At 49.9% G+C, this 19,287-nt stretch overlaps 3 protein-coding genes across 3 annotated transcripts; all 3 read left to right on the top strand.

The window, feature by feature from the left end:
* Positions 1-1,788: 1,788 nt before the first annotated feature.
* Positions 1,789-3,253, top strand: MYCGRDRAFT_97842 (uncharacterized protein; the record flags this gene model as incomplete). Its single annotated transcript, XM_003847131.1, has 4 exons — positions 1,789-1,972; positions 2,231-2,423; positions 2,544-2,572; positions 2,838-3,253. The coding sequence occupies 4 exons, from the start codon at positions 1,789-1,791 to the stop codon at positions 3,251-3,253; spliced, it is 822 nt and encodes a 273-aa protein (XP_003847179.1).
* Positions 3,254-4,712: 1,459 nt separating this feature from the next.
* On the top strand, positions 4,713-5,222 carry MYCGRDRAFT_97841 (uncharacterized protein; the record flags this gene model as incomplete). The annotated part of the gene is made up of 1 exon (XM_003847132.1): positions 4,713-5,222. The coding sequence occupies one exon, from the start codon at positions 4,713-4,715 to the stop codon at positions 5,220-5,222; it is 510 nt and encodes a 169-aa protein (XP_003847180.1).
* A 429-nt stretch (positions 5,223-5,651) lies between these two features.
* Positions 5,652-6,887, top strand: MYCGRDRAFT_97840 (uncharacterized protein; the record flags this gene model as incomplete). Its single annotated transcript, XM_003847133.1, has 3 exons — positions 5,652-6,040; positions 6,289-6,389; positions 6,514-6,887. The coding sequence occupies 3 exons, from the start codon at positions 5,652-5,654 to the stop codon at positions 6,885-6,887; spliced, it is 864 nt and encodes a 287-aa protein (XP_003847181.1).
* Between the last annotated feature and the right edge of the window lie 12,400 nt (positions 6,888-19,287).

Genomic DNA, 19,287 nt, shown 5'->3' with positions numbered 1-19,287 from the left:
GCGGTAGGAGACCGATTGAGTGGAGCAGATGAGGTGTAGTGGTAGTGTTGAGTAATAGAGTTCTTCTTTCGCTCAGCTCGGATGGCTTGTTCGCGTTCCGTACGGCGGGCTTAGGACTATAGGTTCGAGATTAGATACGGAATCCGTAGAGGTTAAGTAGCGCTATTAGATTAGAAACATACCCTCTTTATGAAACTTAATAGCTTGCTAGATCTAGTGCGCGCGTACGTGCGTCCGCCGTTAACGCGTCCGGCGGCGGCGCGCGCTTATCGTTAATCTATACTATAGGTTAAGAGTATTCGAGAGGCTGGCTAGGTTCGTCGCTGAAGCTTTCGCCGGACAACTACGTAGGCTTATCGTTAATGTAGCCGCCGAAAAACACACTACTAACGAGGATAACTCGACGAAGCCCCACCGACGACGAGCAGCGTCCCGTCAAAAAGCTCAAACTTGCCTTCCAGGACGAAGCGGCCTTCGAGGTGTATTGCAACGACTTCCACAGAACTCTCCACCGACTATGCTATTAGACGACTCTACAGTTCATCAGAACGGCGACGCGACTAAGAAGCAAAACACGCGATCGAGAGGCGGAATTTCCCCTCAAATGACGGGCGTCCAGGTGAACAAAAGCCTCCCACACCGGAATTTGTACTGCATGGGCTTTGCCTGGTCTGTGCTGCCGTTGAAGATCACGAGCATGTTGTCGGCAATGACGTGGTTCCATGGACCTTTGGCAGTCGCCCCTGGTCCATGGACCTTTGGCAGTCGCCCCTGGTCCATGGACCTTTCGCAGTCGCCTCTGGTCTGAGCTGTGCCCCTTGAGGATCGTGAACATGTTGTCGGCAATGATGTGGTTCCTGGACCCTTGGCAGTCGCCTCTGGTCTCTCGCTAAAGCGGCGGCGCGCGAGCGTATTCGAGCGGCTGGCTGGGTTTGTCGCCGAAGCTTTCGCCGGACGACTGCGTGTGTTGCTGGGATAACTTGAGCGCTATGCCGGTGATGAAGAGGACGTGGAGGTTGAGCAGCTCTGTTGGATCGGAAACATACTCTATCTTTGTGAAGCTTGACAGCCTGCTGAGTCTGGTCGTTGTTGATCTGTGCTGCGGGTTAAGAGTATTCGGAAACCCTGTTCCGTCGCTGAATCGAACCACGCTCGCTATTCGAGTTTAGCGCGATTCGGTGGAGTACGTACGGAGGACTCGGGAAAAGTCGGGGCAGATGGCAGGAAGATCGTCTCGGTGTGTACTCTTGGCAAGGACACAGCGTGGAGCACACCAGTAGAAGAGGTCGAGGCGGAGTACACAGCAGAAGAGGGGCATGCATACAATGGAATAAGGAGAAGCGCTGGAGAGTCCCCGATAATGTGAGAAAACGAGTGCATGGGAAGGAAGAGGACTGGGCACAGAAGAGGAATTAGCAGAAACGCAGTTGGCAGAGGAGGAAACAGCAGAAGAGGAGTTGGCTGAACAGGAGTTGGTTAAGGAGGAGTTGGTTAAGGAGGCAAGGCCATTGTCTGCCACGTCCGCGACAGGCGACGGGCTTGGGGTATCATTCTGACAGCAGTCTAATGGCGGGCACATACTGGCAGCGAAAGCCAGACGGGTCTTTGGAAAATGACAGCCGCAGCGTTCTAACTCAACCTGGTCGTCGAAATGTGCCTGCCTTGAGCAAATTCCCGCGAGCCCTCGGAAAAGATGCGAGCAAACTTACATCACCGCCAACTACATGCTCGTGATCCTCAATGGGCACTTTACGGCGCTGCCGGACTCACGACATCACCGCGAATGACATGCTCGTGAACCTTCAACGTCACTTCTCGCCTCACGGCGCCTCCGAGCGGACTCACGACGCCGTCAACGAGATGCTCGTTATCTCCAAAGGTCACGTCGCGGCGCCGCCTGGATGGACTCGCATCGCGCCACGTGCAAGCTCTGCCCATTTCGATTCGAATTATAGGTCACTTTTTGACCTGTGTTCGTTTCTGGCTTCATATGCGCCTCAATTCTTTCTCGATCGGTCTTCATCAACTCCATCTCATGAGAATGCTTACAATACTGAGTCAATTTCATGGCGGAAGGACGTGGGATGAGTGGCTCGATGCCATCGCTGTATACACCGAGCCTTTACGGATCCGACAATACATCGATCTCCACAAGAACGACGCTGAAATTCCCCATAAACCTGAGGAGATCCAAGCAGTCAATGGCCAAAGCTTGAAGCGGACTTGACAGACACGAAGAAGTTGAGCTACACGAATCAGAAGGAAAAGCTCAACCGCAAGCTCAACACGTTCCTCATCTTTGAAAAACGCAAAGCGAAGGTCCTTGACCGGCTTCGTCGATCGATCAACACCCTCGGGATTCGGGACAAGAAGTCCAGGACGTTCATCACACCAAAGGGGCCAAAGATTCAGCCTGAGCTCAGGTAGGGAGTTAACGTCTTCAACTTCCGCATGCACGTAAGGAGGTTGCTGGCCTATGCAACCCTCGAACGAAGGACTGAAGCACGGACGTCAACAGACTCTGCCTCTGCAACCGCCTTTAGACGCCGGAGTCCATCCGGTGAATACACCGGTAAGCCAGCCTTAAAGCAGTGCCAACAGCTGATGCAATACATTGCTTTCAACCCTGCTCTGCGGACACCCTCAGAACAAGAGGGACCAAGCATGGCACAACTCTTGGAACTATTTCATGGACTACTGCTCAAAAAACGAGTGCGCCAAGTTCCTGGAGTTCATTTGATTACGACACACCCACAAACAACTACGTGAGAAGGCCACGACGAACCATTCCGCCAGACATGCTCGCGCTATCAGCGTTGACTCTGATTCCGATCAAGGATGCGACACGGACACCGAAGGAAGTGGGTTCGTCTCGGCGGCCTGCCTTATTACTAATGCGATTAACAACACCCTCTGTGAGGACCACGAGTCCAACAGACAATCCCTCTGTAAGGACCACAAGTCCGACAGAAACTCCGGCATCTCCATCAACGACTGTGAGGACTTGGATTCCCACAGCGACACCAGCACGGGCTGCCCTTTCAACGACCCTAAGGACTCCGAGTCCGATGGTCATACCATCTGCGAGAGCTCCGAGCTCGACAGGATCAAATTCATCGCCGCCTACCCTATCGAGAAGAGAGCGGCATCCGTTTCGAAACTACAGAAGCTTTCTAACAGCTGCATCATCGATTCTGGCTCACAAACCTACCTGATCAACGATCGCACCAAGGCCGACTTCAAGGCCGTCTAGAAGGGGACTGGCACCTGCTCGTATAGCAAGGTTGAGCGAGTCTCGGTGAAGACACACATCCTCCAGCTGTCTGACATGGCTTATTGCCTAGGCTTTCACGCTAATGTCGTCTTATACGGACAGGGCGAGGTGCATGTTATTCACATTCATCTTGTCGTGGTCCGAAGAGCGAACAGGAAGGAAGAGCGATCTCGTCGCCAACTTGTGCCACGTCGAACCCACCATCCGGCACAATACCAACCTCACCAATGAGAGCCAGACACAGTACCAAAGCCCACGTTGAGACCCACGGGACAAGCCGTTATCTTTGGGGAACCACGGAAATACCACCTACATGTCGCGAAACGCCTGATCCTCCTCGCAAAGCTGATCTCTTTCCCAACCTAAACCTAGCAGCATCCGGAAAAATGACAAGACGACACATCTCCAAGACTCTGCCGCCTCCATCATCCGACCCGCCCACGCCGTCACCGCATAAGCGGTCGCTGCCACCAACAAGGATACGCACTCCGCCCTCGAAGCATATCGCACGCTTTGGAACGCATCTCCGATGAAGACCGCGCTCTCGCCAGAAACTACCAAGCACCTGATCCGGCACTTCGGAAAATTGTTCATCACATCACAACTCAGCGATCGCAATCTGAAGCCCCACCTTGTATGGCTGCTCGCCGCCATCGTAAGAGCAAGTGACACGTCTCGAGGGGCGCCAGTCATTCAGTGGACTGGCTGCTGTCGGGCTGCGTACATGCCCGCGGTTTGGCGGTCCGCAAATATTACAACGGCCGAGGAATACAGCGTTCCGGTGGCAGACAGCAGGAACTTGGACAGAAAGAAGAGTAGCACCTTTGTGATGGACAGGATCGCGGAAGTCGAGATTGACAGGGCCGCATTGGGAGCGAGGGTCACATGGACACACATGACAACAACACCGAGAACACCGACAGCACCAACGTCCTCTCCGCCGTCCAGCAGTTTCAGAATTCGAGGACAATCGCCACACCTGATCCCTACGACCCTCTTGATCCTCACGACCATCACCGCAACTTCGAGTTGCAGACATTCGAGAGCGACTATACGACTTGCCATCCAACGAACTTGTCCGGGACCTCGTCGATCCCCTGCATAAGCGAGTGCGACCACTTTCTCGACCTGTCGATCGCGACAGCAAGTCCATCATTACCATGGCGCCATTCTGGGAGCAAATGGCACTTGCCTCCAGAGGCTCGAGCTCGCACGAGATGTGATCACCACTTTCTGCCGTCCAAGTGAGTTCCTGGCCAACGACCTGCTTAAGGACCCGGTTGTAGTCAAATCCCACCCCAAGCAGCATATCTCCACTCCGGATCTGGAAGGCTACGCTCAAAGTGCTCCCAAGATGGTCGACTAAGGCGAATGTGCGGACTCCATTGCCTGTCTCGCCACAGCTATGACATTGGCGGCCGGCTACATGGTCCCCGACATGCTGCTGATATCCACTTCACTTTGGAACGCTGCCAACCCGGTGTGCCTGGTTCCCGATCTCGACCATCGCGCTTATCATTCGATGAAGGATCTTCCATTCCTCGACGATAACGGCCCCGAGGTATCCGAGCGAATTAATTGCATCGAAGCGTATGCGACCCAGGCCCAACACATCCGTTTCTGCGCTGGTGCAGCAGAGTTATACTTCTCCGGCTCGCATAGGTATACCGAGCAGGCGGAACCTCTAGAGAACCAGATTGCGCAGACTCAGACCATAATGGAAAAAGCAGAGCCCGGCAGCAGGCAAGGCATCTGCCCGACTTCCAGATTCTCCATCTCGACAAGCAGAGGTCAGCAGGCGCCGAGGATCTCCACGATTGGACACTTGACTTGCGGTGCTACTGGGTGCTCCTCAAAGCGTCGTGGCTACAGTTCCTCGCGGCCCCAAAACCCGAGCAGTTCGACCTCAGCACCCAGCCGCGACCAAAGTGGAGGTATATTGAAGTGACTGATGAGCGCTTCTGCTGACTGAAGGGTCTTGGACACGGCTCACAGTTCTAGACAAAAAAAAGATCAAAAATCGAACAGTCATTATCGACACGAACGTCCCTCGCGGCCGACGCATCGATCTGCGCGCAGAATTAAAACGCCGTCGTCGTCCTCATCGGGCGCACTTCAACCCCCACCACCTCAACTTCGTCCAGAGTTGGTGCAGAGCGCGCCGTAATGACCACGACCAAAGTCTTCCCGACTCCTTCGACTTGAACCACGACCAACCCATTGCCGACAGGAATACTGTCCACGTCTGCCGTGCCGCTGCCGGACAGACGATCTAATTATGAAAGTCTCCACGAGCTCTGTACAGAAGAAGAGTTTGGAAGGATGAGTTCAGCGCCTTTACCCCAACATCTCCTTGACTCCCTACGGATCCACGATCATGCCCAATAAGGTGGTCGGTGACCTGATCGACCAGGTGCAGGCCAAGAAAGAGGACAATAAACGCAAAATCCTTGCCGCCCAAGGAGGCACTTCTTCCGCGGCTTCTTCACCCGGCGCAGCAACACCGTCGAGAGTGCCAATTGGATGGAGAGAACACTCGCGGAGAATGAAGGAGGAAGAGGAGGACAGATGCGGAAGAATAACTCGAAACATCATGCCCGGCCGAAACCAATCTCGACAACTCCCCATCATCAGCGTCATCCGCATGGACAACGACCGACTGGGACAGCGTCATCCTCCTCCTCCTCCACCACCTCCTCCATCGACACGTCTCCCGTCCCATCAGCCTGTCGCGTCCGCTCCACACAAGGCGAGCTGGTATTTCTCGTAAGAGATGAGCTGTCCTTGGCGCAACTGGCCGCGAGGCGGCGGAAGATATACAACACGCAGGTCTGGAGGCTGATGTGCGTTGGAATTGCCTGGCCCTTGCGATCGTCGGTCTGCTGGGAATGGCCTGGTCAGCAAGAGCGGGGTCCGCAGCCACCCTCGCAGTACGAAGAATGAAACAACGGAAAGCAGTCCACGTTCGCAAGACAGGACATTTTGAGTGAGGTTGGGAGCATGATTGTCAATAGCTCGACGGAGGATACCACCCTACAGTATACTCTCGTCACCCAGCCAAACTACGACCCGCCGCCTGCAGGTCAGCAGCCACCGAAGTCTTCGTTGCCGAACGGTACAACTTCACATCAGCCTGACCCGGCCGATTTTCAAACAACAGCCGCCAAGGAACCATGTCAAACTGTTTCTCAAGACCTTGACACGCCAGCGAACCACATCGCCCGATGTGTCGGAACCAGGTGTTGGCTCAACGCAGTCCTCGTTCACGTTTCAGACACAGCTATATCATCCGCTATTACCGTCGTCGCGCTTGACGGGTGTCCATGATGGCGAAGCGGAAGCGATTAGCGTCTCCCACAAGTCAACGAGTGATGCGCAGCACTTGAACTGCAGTGCGTTCCCAGCATCCGCACGGACAGATCGACTCGGAGAAGGAGTACCGAGTGCGAGACATCTTGGGAGAGACGAAGACAAGATGTTCACCGAACCCGTCATGATCCCCGCTCCGACTAGGCAGATCAGACATCCCAATTGTAAGCTGCGTTTCCGGCCGAAATGGTCAGAAGACCAGATGTTGAACACGCATCCCATTTGGTTGGGAAGACGATTCTGAGACCGGCGAGAAATACGTGCCGACGTGGGAGCTGAAAGACCACGGACCACGTCAACGAGCTCGCCGTCGCAAGCTGGATTGACAAGCAGGCTGCCAAATCCGAGAAGATAGGCCTCAAAGCCAGCCGCGCACAGAGTACCTCGCGTGAATTGCCTAGGAAGAAAATCTCGAAGGACACGTCAGATCCAGCACCGTTAACGCCACGAAGGAGACCGAAACAGGTCATCAACAGCTCGCTTACTGATAACATCAGCCCCATTGCCCCAACAAAGACGGCGTAGTCTGGCGGGCGTAGTCCGACAGCTGAAGATTTCCTGCCACCGCCCACCGCAGCAAGTGATGCACATGGAATCCCCATTGGCGGCAGATCTCCCAGACATTGACCCAATCGACGGCTTGGCAATGCGCAACATCGCCTTCCGGCGAATCAGATTTACGCGGCCGCCATCCCGTTTTCACCATCGCTCGCCGCCGGCGATGTTCAATGGATTACTACACAACTCCCACAACTTACACTACGCCTCGTCTACTCTTACCAGTCGATCTGCCACTCGCCTCCCTTACCCTCGACCATGTCCACGACGGGACGATCTGCGGCGACTCCAAGCAGTTACATGCCGTGCCCAAAGACATCATCGAAGCAAGAGTGGCATCAAATTGAGCATAAGAATAGGGAGGATAGGAGTCTGATCGTAGGGACTGTGTCGACGTGAAGGAGATTAATACTATCAAAGGTGTACGGCGCGACAAGCATCAGCAGTCTTGGGCCATCTTAGTGGAGGCAGAGAAGCGCCGAGCCGTTCGCCCGACTACATCCAAGCGTCGTTGGGCTTGGTCTGTGGGTGGATTCGGACGCCATGGTCGAATGTGGTTCGGGAACAGAGCGCCATTGTGATCGCGCTAGTGGAGTGGAAATTCAGTCTCAAATATTTGGACTTTTGGGAGGTGGCGGGGAACGCTTTGGAAACCAATAAGCTCCAACGATGGGATTTTTAGGATTCGTGTCCATCACCGGTGATGTTGTGTGATTCTGCGACATTGAGTATATCTTTTGTCGCACTGCGGACCATCAGCCCCCTCCTACAACGCTTCTCCGTCCACATCTGCTACACCAACCGACTCTCACCGCACTACACGACTCCCCTTTATCGCCTAGCAAAATGTACCCTTTACAGAGATTCTATTTATGTTACTCTACGGTCCGCTCTTTCCCTCCGCGAGTATCACCGCCAGCCAACCGTAATGAGACAACATCTGCATTCGAGTCAACTTTGAAGAGCAAACCATGGTCGGAAGACCGTTGACCGGGCCCTAGTTATTTTCTCCGCTGTAACATCCCGTCCAAGAAGATTTGTTAGCAGAGCTACATTCTTAAGCACTTCGGCTTACTAGATCAACGAGCCAGTGGTCACATACGGAATTGTTCTGTCTTGGGGCGTTGCCAGCACAGACGATTCATTCGGTCTACTATACTAGTCCGGTGCCTATTGCTTCCTGGAGCTCGAAGTGGAGGGTCGGTCCAGGGAGCATGGCTTACCTACTACGAAATCATCACCTTCGGAGGTTCGCCCGTTCATCCTCCTTGCCGGGCACATCTGCCTCATGCCTTCTTTGCAGTGGCGGACTTGATGTGAAAGCACAACCGAGACCATCCTCGACTTCAACGTCCGCACGTTCTGATACTACCGAGGAGCTTCCAGAGCGGACCACATTTGTGTGCGTACCGGGATCTGATCTGTCAGATTCTCATACGCACGACCAGCGTCCTACAAGATCCCTAGATCTCGTACTTCGTGGATCTGGACGACCATTGGAGAGGCCCGCGACTTTGAGATGTTCCAGGACTGGGTGGGTGATGTCTTCGGCTATCATGCCATCAATAGCCACTGTTGCGTAGGTTCTTCGACGGCACAGCTGGGGCGAGTAACGTCAGGCTGAGCTTGGGAGACTTGCCAAACGGGACGATAGCTGGTAATGGCGATGAGTCTGATTTTCTGCTGGGTGGCGTAGACAACGAGATTGCTGCATAGGTGGACGTTCGGGATGCGTGGTCGTTAGAAGCCCTGGATGTCGGTAGGGCAAGATAGTCGCAGTTAAGATTTTCAGAATGACCAGCGACAGGCTAAGTCATGTGCAGATGTGCCGTGCCCGGGCAAGGCTAACGAGGTGTCTGGAAGTGTGGCAATTCAGGCAACTGCATCGGCAGAGGACATAGGATTTGTTGCCGCTTAGCGGGATGGGCGAGCGTGAACCAGGGCATTAGTAGAGAACTCGGTCCACCTATTGCATCCTTAAACTGACCTTGTATGAGACGAGCAGTGGATATAGTTAATAAGAAGTAGTGCCGAGAGAGATTAAGGTAGGCGATGGTTTGGAGAGACGCCGACTTCATGACTTAACAACCCTGGGACGAGAGCCTTCGGCTCCAGGGAAATAAGTTGGCAGCACAGGGGCAGTTAATCGCCCATCGACGGCCATGAGCGCAGTATACATCATACCCTTGTTTCTGCTGCCTCCGCCAGTCCTCCGGATATGATCCCGCCCTAAAAAGCATAATCAGATCGGAAAACAACTCGACATTGACTCTGTCCTACTTATCCTGTTGTTCCTCCACCGAGATCTGATGAACCTGAACCAATTTGGCCTCGATGCTGTATCCAGTGATCTTCCTTTGACTCGCAGCGGCATGGTGGTCCTTCCCCTCGAGCCCTCTCGAGTAAGGCCGTAGGATGAACTGCTCTTCGACTGAAGGTATTATGCGTGCTTGGGTAATCTGCTTTAGCGCTTGAATCGCTGCTGGCAAAACCATCGGTAGGTGGAGCATTGGGATGATAACACACTCCTCCTACTTGACCTCGGCGGTGCTTTTGCTAGAGTACCTGTCGTAAGTAGTGGATACTATACTGTACTGTCCGTGCTAGCGGGCCTGTGGCGTTGCATCAAATGTGCTCCGCTTCTCCGAGTGGTGGGACAGTAGCTCTTAAAGAAGCTCTTATACTATCTGGTGTGTTGTCTTTTCCCGTCTGGTGTACCCTCGGAGCCTCTAATGGCGGTAATCCTTATTTTTCTTCTTCTTCTTCCCTGCTTACTTAGATGCTTCTAGGTGTGCCGAGAGTGCTGCTGGCTGCCTTTATCTTTTCCATCCCCGATCTCTACCGAGTGTCCAGCCGTGTCGATGACTGCATTTACGCTATATACCTAGGTTAACTTTAGTACCGGTAATTTCGTTTACATCTAACGCTTTTACTATATTAGGGTAAGTAAGGTTAATATTAGTTCCCTAGTCGGCGACTACGAAGTTCTTCGGAAGAACTAGTATAATGTCTAATTTCTCGTCTACGACCGACTATAATAATATGTCCGATTAGTAGTCCTTAGTATCTCTTAGGGTAATTTAGCTAGGCTACGTCTAGGCTTAACCTCCCTCTTCTTCGCTGTTCCTTTCGGAGATATAAAAGCGGGTAATCTACTTAGCGGTATATAGTTTAGAGTAATTAAATGCTTACGGTCGTATAAAATAAAACGTAAGGTATAGTTAGACTACGGTTAGTCTATAGACCTTATAGCGAAGTTTTAGTATAAAAGGTAATAGGGCGAGCTAGTAAGAAAGTAGGCGTATAGGGCGGTTAGCTCTATCTCCGGTTTAGAACGCTAATGCTCGGTATAGTTTTAAAGTCTCGCGCTAGCGGTCTAATAATAAGACGTAGGATTCGGTCGAATTCTAACTTCGAAAATCGAGTTTTCTTAAATAACGAGATATACTCTATCCGATACTACGCGGAGGGTAAACCGGTAATTTAAAATCGATCTATCTCTTTAGATTTTCGATTATGTACTATATAACCCTTTTCCTCGCGTCCTTTCGATACGAAGTATAGCCCGGCTTTTTTCGAATATTGATTTTTACGCCTTAGCTACTTAACTATTTATATAGATTATTCGATAAATCGATTCTTTATAAGATTATCTACATTTCTATTTCTTAGTTTATTCCTATTATACGTTGTTGTTATTAAATCGATCGAAATATAAAAAAAGCTCGAATTCTATACCGGGAATCCGGCCTACGACTCGCGAATAGAATCTTAAATTTTACGCTTTAGATATTCGATATAGAGGTCTTTTTAATCGATGTACATATACTTTAGCTAAATATTTACAACTATTTTTCCCGGATTTTATATAACTACTCCCGTTGTTGTATAGTATTTAAATCTATGTCGAGTATACCTCTTCTTTACCGGAAAATCGACCGAATTCTACGTTTTGTCTTCAGGCGCTCCGCCGAGCGTCGCAGCTAGCCTAAGAAATTCTACGGGCGTGCTTCAGACAACGCCTAGCGAAGGACGATAAGGAGCGCAACTGAGAAGGAGGCAGGGTTAGCTGCCGTCCAGAGAGGGAGGTACAGCATGGTTGAATTTCGATGTTGTCGAAGCAAGTGCTAATGCCGCTGTGGATCCTGTCCGTCGTGTAAAAGTAAGGTAAGACAAGTACACCAATCTGCGCATCACTTCTTTTCCCGGCTCCCGAACTACCCATCCCTTTTCATGCCTCGCAGACCAAACACAACAATAGCAATCGCAGCGACGCAGGGACTCGGCAATTCGGCTACACATTTCGTCCGCTCTCGGTCGTCTGGCTTGTGGCTCGATATTGTTTTGAGGAGAGGTGGACGAAGGAAGGCTGAGGTGCGGAGCGGATACGACGACTGGCTCCTGCCGTCACTGTTTTCAGGGTCCCGAAATGGCACCATCAACTTGCAGTGCCCGCGAGTTACCCCATTGGCGCCCAAAACGCGGCTGCAAAAACGATTTGCGACGTAAATCGCGGCTGCAAAATGGCAACGACAATGGAAGTGCCCAAGTGTGCCAGACGATTGGGACAAGAAAAGTGCCCATCACCTGCAGTCTCGCCGACGACTATATATGATCGGCGCCGCTGAGATCTGACCCCACAGCGCGTCCGCATCGCAGAGTCTCCCGTCACTCTCCAGGCAAAGAGAACATTCCACCGACCGACAGATCTTGCAGCAAACACCGCAAAGTCAACTTCTCCTCACGTCCACTTCTCCTCACGTCCACTTCTCCTCACGTCCACTTCTCCTCACGTCCACTTCTCCTCACGACCACTTCTCTTCACGACCACTTCTCCCACGTCCACTTCTCCCACGTCCACTTCTCCCACGACCGCTCCTCTCACGACCACTTCTCCCACGTCCACTTCTCCTCACGACCACTTCTCCCACGTCCACTTCTCCTCACGACCACTTCTCTTCACGACCACTTCTCCCACGTCCACTTCTCCCACGACCGCTCCTCTCACGACCACTTCTCCTCACGTCCACTTCTCCTACGACCGCTCCTCTCACGACCGCTCCTCTCACGACCGCTCCACACGATCGGAACACTCTGTCCGCGGAAGAATCCCACTCCTCGCCTCCCCTCCCGGCAGACATCTTTCTTACCACCCGACTCGGTCCCACAAACCCCGACTCCACACATCATCTTCAACATAGCTGACGCTACTAACAACGACCGCTCTTACGTAAGAGTTTAGAAGGTGGGATTGCGATAGATAGGCATCACGTCTACAGCAAGTCAAGAGTTTACACCCTGTCGACAGCATTCCGGAGCCGCTGCGGTCGAGAGAATCTGTTGGAGCCAATCTCATTTGACAAAATCCCAACCTTCAACCCTGTTCACTCACTGACTGCGAATGACTGGCAGCAAATTTCATCTACTTCACAAGACCCTCAACGCGTTCGAACTTGCAGCGATGACTACTCATGGTTAACGCCACAGTCTACACTGGACCCTGCTCTCCGCTGCTGGCCTGCATCTGCCATGTACGAGAACGACCCTTTTCCACCCAGATTCACGACGGGAGTGCACGAAACCTGCCCCCGCGCATTCACTTCCGCGACCAGGGCCTCGCCGCTGTGCCCTCTCTCTCGCAACAGTCACTTCATGATGTTAGGACACCGCCCGTGGGCGCCTCGACAACAACATTACTATGCCTATCTATCCGGACTCCATGATGCAATTCACTACCTTCACCCTCCAGGCAGAACAGGCCGATTTGGGCTTCACCTGACGCAGTCCTCAAAACGCCTTCATCTACTTGGCCGATGTTGAATGCATGCTTGAAAGCAGGGTTGACGGTATGTCTTGATTGTATGGCTTGACGGTATGACTTGACGGTTTAACTTGACGTTTTGGTCAATGGAGATTTGGCTGGCTGATGTATGAATGCAGGCTTGATTGATTGATAGCCGCAGAGTTGAGCTGAGCTGCGACTTGACTTGATTGATTTGTAGACCGCAGACTTGGGCTGCGATCGTTGACATGTTGAAGAATGCAGGCTTGATTGATTGATGACCGTCGAGTTGAGCTGCGAATTGACTTGTTTGATGTGTAGACCGCAGAGTCGAGCAGCAGTCGTCGATGATGCGAAAGCCGGGCAAAGAAGTCCAGATGATGGATCTTTCTGGTTTTGCTGAAGCAAATGAAGAACTCCCCAAATGAGGGGCCTCGCGGCATGAAGGGGATGGCTAAGAAGGAGAAGAAGAAGTGATATAACATACCGCTTGCGACGAGGGAGGAGTAGATGAAGGAGTAGCCGCGGACGTCTGCGACGGACTAGCGCGCGGTGAAGATGGCGATGGTGATGTTGATAAGGGCGGACCCTTCGGTTCTTGCGAAGTTGCGCGAGAGCCGGCGGCTTCGGACATGATGGTAGTAGTGGCAATATGTACGTACATGTCAGTGTCTGTTCAATCTGCCGATCTGCTGCGAGGCCAATCTGTTGCAAGGCAGATGACTTACTCGGAAAGAAGAAGAGCAGAACAAGCGAATCGATAGGTAGGTGGTCGCTGTAAAGGGAGGGAAGAAGGCGGATCGACGCCTAAAAGATCGCTATAAAAGGGCGAACCACACCGATGCTTGCTGCTGCTGCTGCTGTTGCTGTGATTGCTGCTGCTGCTGTAGCGGAGGAAGTCGAGGTCGGCGGCGAGGTTGTCGAATGGCGTGAAAGAGAGAGAGAGGAAGAGGAAGTGAAGTTCGACCTCCGTGGAGGTTAAGGATTGCTCCGCGGGAAAGATGGCGTCCTGTAGGGCAGTTTAGGTTACTACCTTAATTTTTACTTCTTACAACAACTACTACCACCACCACCACTACCGCTATTGTCGCTAATTGCTTGTATTGTCGCCGTACAGCTACGCCAGTTACTCTAATTATTAACCATTATATGTAAGTGCGCGACAATACGCGGTTTACGTAGATAAGTATTATTAACACCGCTTTTCTTCGACTCTTATTAATACTACTACTTCTACTACTCTACCGCGCGCGCTCGTAGCTTGCTCGTTATATAATATATATAGCTCGTAATATCGTACCGCGCGCGTACGTAAAAATAGTCGATTTTACGGTAATTAATACGGAACTTAGTAAGGCTCGCGACCCTAAGCGCCTTTAAGACCTCTCTCTCGACGGCGCCTACGACGACAGCGACTCCGAGCCTAAGATTATATCCTATCCGAATAACGACCCTATATCTTACCTACGTAGCGACCTCTCCTTATACTATAAACTAACTACGACCGACTCGAAGGACTTCTAGTTTATCTCCGACACTATATAGAACGCTGCCCTCGTTAAAGTATAGAGCACAGATAGAGTAACAAAGAAGAGCGGAAAGTAGTTCCTTCTACGCGTAGATTATAGCGGTAGAGTTATAGAAACGGACGAAGGTATATAGCTCGTAGGGCTCGTAGTAAGGCTCGTAGGCTAATATTAAAAAACAGGCATTCCGGCGGTTACCGAGTACGAGTAGTACTTAACTCGTAAGCTTAAGTATAGGACTTCTAAGACTTAGGTTGCCTATAGCTTCTATAAATTCGGAGGTAAGCCTCTATGTTTTACTAGATAGGCGAAGGGTATTAAGGAGGAGCCGGTAGAAAAGAAGTCGGCATTAAAGGAGGTAGTTAGTAGCATACGTAGTAAGATAAATAATACGTAGGATAAGATCGCTACGCTAGAGTCGGAGGTGTCGGAGTTAAAGCGTAAGATTAGCGGTTTAAAGCGTAAGGTTAGCGGTTTAAAGGGCTTAAAAGGTTAGCTAAAGGAGGAGCTAATTAAGGAGATTATAGATAAGGTTAATAATATACGAGTTAAGTTAAAGGCTACTATTACTAAGATTAAGTAGTCGGTGTTATAGTATTAGCGTACTATTAACGAGAAGTTCGGTAGACTAGGCTTAATAGATAAATAGATAGATCGATTTAGCCTACGAGCTCTCCGCGAGCCTTACGAGCCTATACGTTAATACCTAAATAAATGCGTTAGTTACTATATATCTCCTTAAATCCCTCGTTTTTACGCTTACGAGCTAGCCGTTTTAGCCTACGAGTACGCCGCGAGCTACTTTTAAGGAAGAGAATTAAGATATTAAGCTATTAAGATATAAGATATACGTTTATCGCTCCTTCTAGCCGCGAGCTAGTCCTTATAGTCCGCGAGTACGTAACGAGCGAGTCGTCGGTAGCGTATATTTATTAGATTCGTATATATTAGTCCTTCTAGTTAGCCCTACCCTTCTCGGTAAGCTTAATATTCCTCTCGCTCCGTCTAGTACTAATAGCTACCGGCTCGTCGACCTTCTTCTTCTTCTTCTTCTACTACTAAACGACCGGCTTAACGACCTACTTAACGACCGGCTTAACGACCGGCTCGGCGACCTCCTCCGGTATCTCTAAACCCCCTTAATTAGTAGTACTAGTAGTAGTACTAGGGGCCTTCGACTTTAACTAAGGCGTTAGTATCGTCGTTATCGCTAACGAAGAGGGCATCGTCGAGTCCGAAGGGATCGCTAGCGTACTAGCTACTACGGAGGTAACCGTCGAAGAAGTACTATTCTCCTTAGCTCGGTTCGCGATAGCTTCCTTAGCCCTTACTATATCGTCTAAGCTATCTATATTAGGGTCGAGTAGAATATAGTCGTTAGGCTAGCTTACCGGCGATAATTAGAGGTCGCGGCTAGTAGGGCGCTTAGAGCTAGAGCGCTACTAAGGCTAAGGGCTAGAACGCTCCGGATCCTACGAGGAGCTAAGGGTAGTGCGAGCTATACGAGAACGGCTTACGAGCCCTATAGACTAATCTACGAGTACCTTAATATTACTACTAGACGGACCTACTATAGCTATTATAAGGTAGCGAGCCTCCGGTACGAGCTAGCTTACGAGTAGGTAACTCTTACCTACGGGGATCTCCCTACCGTCGACGCTAGTATAGCTATTAGTTTATATAAACGGATAGTAAACAACGCCGTCCTTATCCTTAAATATACGCCCGCTAGGGTATAGGATAGTACTATCGGTCTATACGTCGTAGCTAATTATATACTAGAATATAGGCTCGCCGTCCTTCCTTACGGAGCGTTTTAAGTCTATATATACCTAGCTATCGTCGTAATTCTTCTAGCCGCTAGCGTAGATAACGTACGTAATCCGAACGGTCGCCTACGGAGCCCTACCGGTTATCGATAGATTAAATAGCTAGATTCTCCTAATCGTAGTATTCGTAGTAGCTACGTTGTTAGCGCCGAGCTTAATAGGCTAATTCCTACTATACTCCCTCGTTAAATAGATGTCGTAGTAGGGCTTCTTATCTCGCCGCTACTTCGTAGCTACGCTCTCGTTTAGTAGATACTCTAAGAAGAGCCTTCTACGGTTATGTTTCTTAGCGGCCTTAAGAATAGTATCTATCTTAGCAACAACGCCCTAAGCTTACTATAAGATCTTATTACGTTTGTCGGAGTAGACCGGCGTTATATCGTCGTTAACGTCCTCGCCGTCTATAGGAGGCTCCGGATCTATAAGGGTAATAGTATAAAGGAAGCACTTAGTAGTAAATAGTAGTAGTAGCTTATCCTTATCGTCTTAGGCACCGCCCCTCGTACTCTTATTGTTAGCTAATAGCTCCCTTAAACGCTTAGCCTTCTTAGCCTCCTTTAATAAGTTAGCGGTAGCGTTAGGTAATATACGGGCCTTCGTCTTAGCCGCTATCTTTATCTTAGTAGTCGTACGGCTCTACGGAATATATATACCTTCGCGAGTACCGGAGCTAGGAGGGGTAGGCTAGCGCTCGTAGTCGCTCGTAGGCTCGCCGTCGTTACTCGCTAGAGCTACTTATAAGGGTAGAGGGCAGCCGTAGAAGCTACAGTTTTTATCGCCGAGATTAGTAGAAGAGGTATAGGGTAGTGCCGTAGGGTTACGGTAGAATTAAGAGGTAGCTATAATAAGTAAGAGTAAGAGTAAGAGGAAGAGTAGGAGGGTATCCCTTATATATAGCTTAATCGAATATAAAGCTATTAGTACGGAAGAAGTCCCTTATATAGTTACGCGGCTATAACTTAGCTCCCTTCGGAGGGGTCTAGAACTCTACGAGGTTATTACTAGCGGTAAGATAACGAGTAGTAGCATCGCGGAGGTAGAGATATATATCTATATAGATCTTATCCTTATTAGTATCTAGCTCGCGACTATCGAGCGTCGCCGGATAGCTACTAGCTACTAGTATCTTACTAGCCTATAGTAGAGTCGGCGGAGGAAGGTATATAAGAAGATCTATAAATAGTTAGCGCTCGCTACTACTCGCAAAACGCTCGTAACGCTAGTAGGCTAAGAAGCTAGCCTATAAGCTTATAACCCTATACCGCTCCTTAACCCTAGTCGTCTCGTAACCGCTCGTAACCGCTCGCGAGCCGCTCGCGAGCCGCTCGTACGTAGGGGATACTAACCGAATTAAGTATGCTAATCCGCTATCCGCTAGATACGCGGATACTCTACGTTAAGGTAAATTCTACGATCCTCTACGCTATTAGGGGGGTAGTCGTAGTTATAAGTAGGAATACTAGGTAGGTACCCTTCGACTTTAGCCTACTTTCGAATAGCGTAGTTGTTATAGCTATTAATAAATAGCTCGACCGTAAACCGGAGGATTAGAACGTAGATAGTAAGGAACGCTATACGGTTAGCCCTACTATCCTCGCTATAGAGGCCTTTATCGCGAAGCCGGTAGAAGAAATTACGCTATCGATTCTATCCTATAGCTATACTAAGACCCTAGAAGCGCTCGATCGTTTAATTGCCCTTACTCGTTATATACTAGAAGCTATCGCTAAACTTAATGCTCTTACCCTCCTAAAGCTTACGGTAGAAGAGGTATATATTAGCTATTATAGGAGTCTCTACGCCGTAATCCGCCCGTATAATCTATATATAAATAGAGTTAGTAGAGCTACGAGTATAGCACAACCGGTTACGAGCCTACCTTTAGCGTAAAGCTAAGTTCTCGGACTATATCTAAATACTACTTAGAGACTAAGAAGACCGTCTTAGCTATAGTACCTACGTAAATCTATATAATCTTCCGTATATATATATCGATATAGGTATAGAAGTAGATGCCGAAGGTCTCGAACTTATAGTAGGCATCTACTAACTATATATAATTAGGACCCTTAGCCTTTAGACGACTACGCTTAATATCCTTACGACTACCCTTCCGGTAGCGGCGAGTATTAGGACCTATAGGATCAAGGGTATACGAGATATTAGCTATACGATCCCTACGAGTAAACGAGCGTTAGCATACGAGCTAGGCGAAGGAGTTTACGAGTAAGGGAAGTAGCGTAAATTGTAGTTTACGAGCGGACGAATCTAGCCTACGAGCGTACTTACGAGCGTACTTACGAGCGTATATATAGACCTTCTAATAATGTTATATTCCTTCCGTAGGTACCTTACTAATCGTTTATATCTATAGTTATCTAACGCACTACCTACAATCGTCCCCTCTAACACTATCCGTATAACCTTATCGTGTTTAGGCTAGTTATCTCGTAGGATCCTTCGATATAAGCCTAGCTTCTTCCGGATATCTACTAATTACTATAGGCTTATCTCGAAGCCGTCCTTCCTTAGGCATCTTAATAGCCTCTTATCCTTTATATCCTACTACTAGAAGAGCTCCTTAATCCTTATATATAGTAGTACCTAATAGTCCTTATCTTAAGAGATCCTCGGATACGTAGAGAGCTACTAACGAGCTAGTATCCGTCTAAACGTTCGAGGCTTAATAGCTACTTACTACTCTTCCCTTAGCTATTAAACGACGTCGTCGTAGGTCTATTCGGAGACCCTAAGAAGGAGCTCGATCTCGGTTCGAAGGTAGTCGATGTTAAGGGCGGCGCGTAGTATAGCGAGAGGGTAGTAAGGGCGTTAAAAAGAAGAAGAACGATGTTGCGAGCAAGAGAGGTAGACGTTGCGAGCGCTTACTAAGCGTTAAATCGATAAAACGAGGTTTTGAGAAAATGAGAATTGAGGTAGTGACCTAAACTG

This window comes from Zymoseptoria tritici, chromosome 17 (assembly GCF_000219625.1).
Source record: "Zymoseptoria tritici IPO323 chromosome 17, whole genome shotgun sequence".
Taxonomy (NCBI): Eukaryota; Fungi; Ascomycota; class Dothideomycetes; order Mycosphaerellales; family Mycosphaerellaceae; genus Zymoseptoria; species Zymoseptoria tritici.
This window is presented reverse-complemented; position numbering and strand designations above follow the sequence as displayed.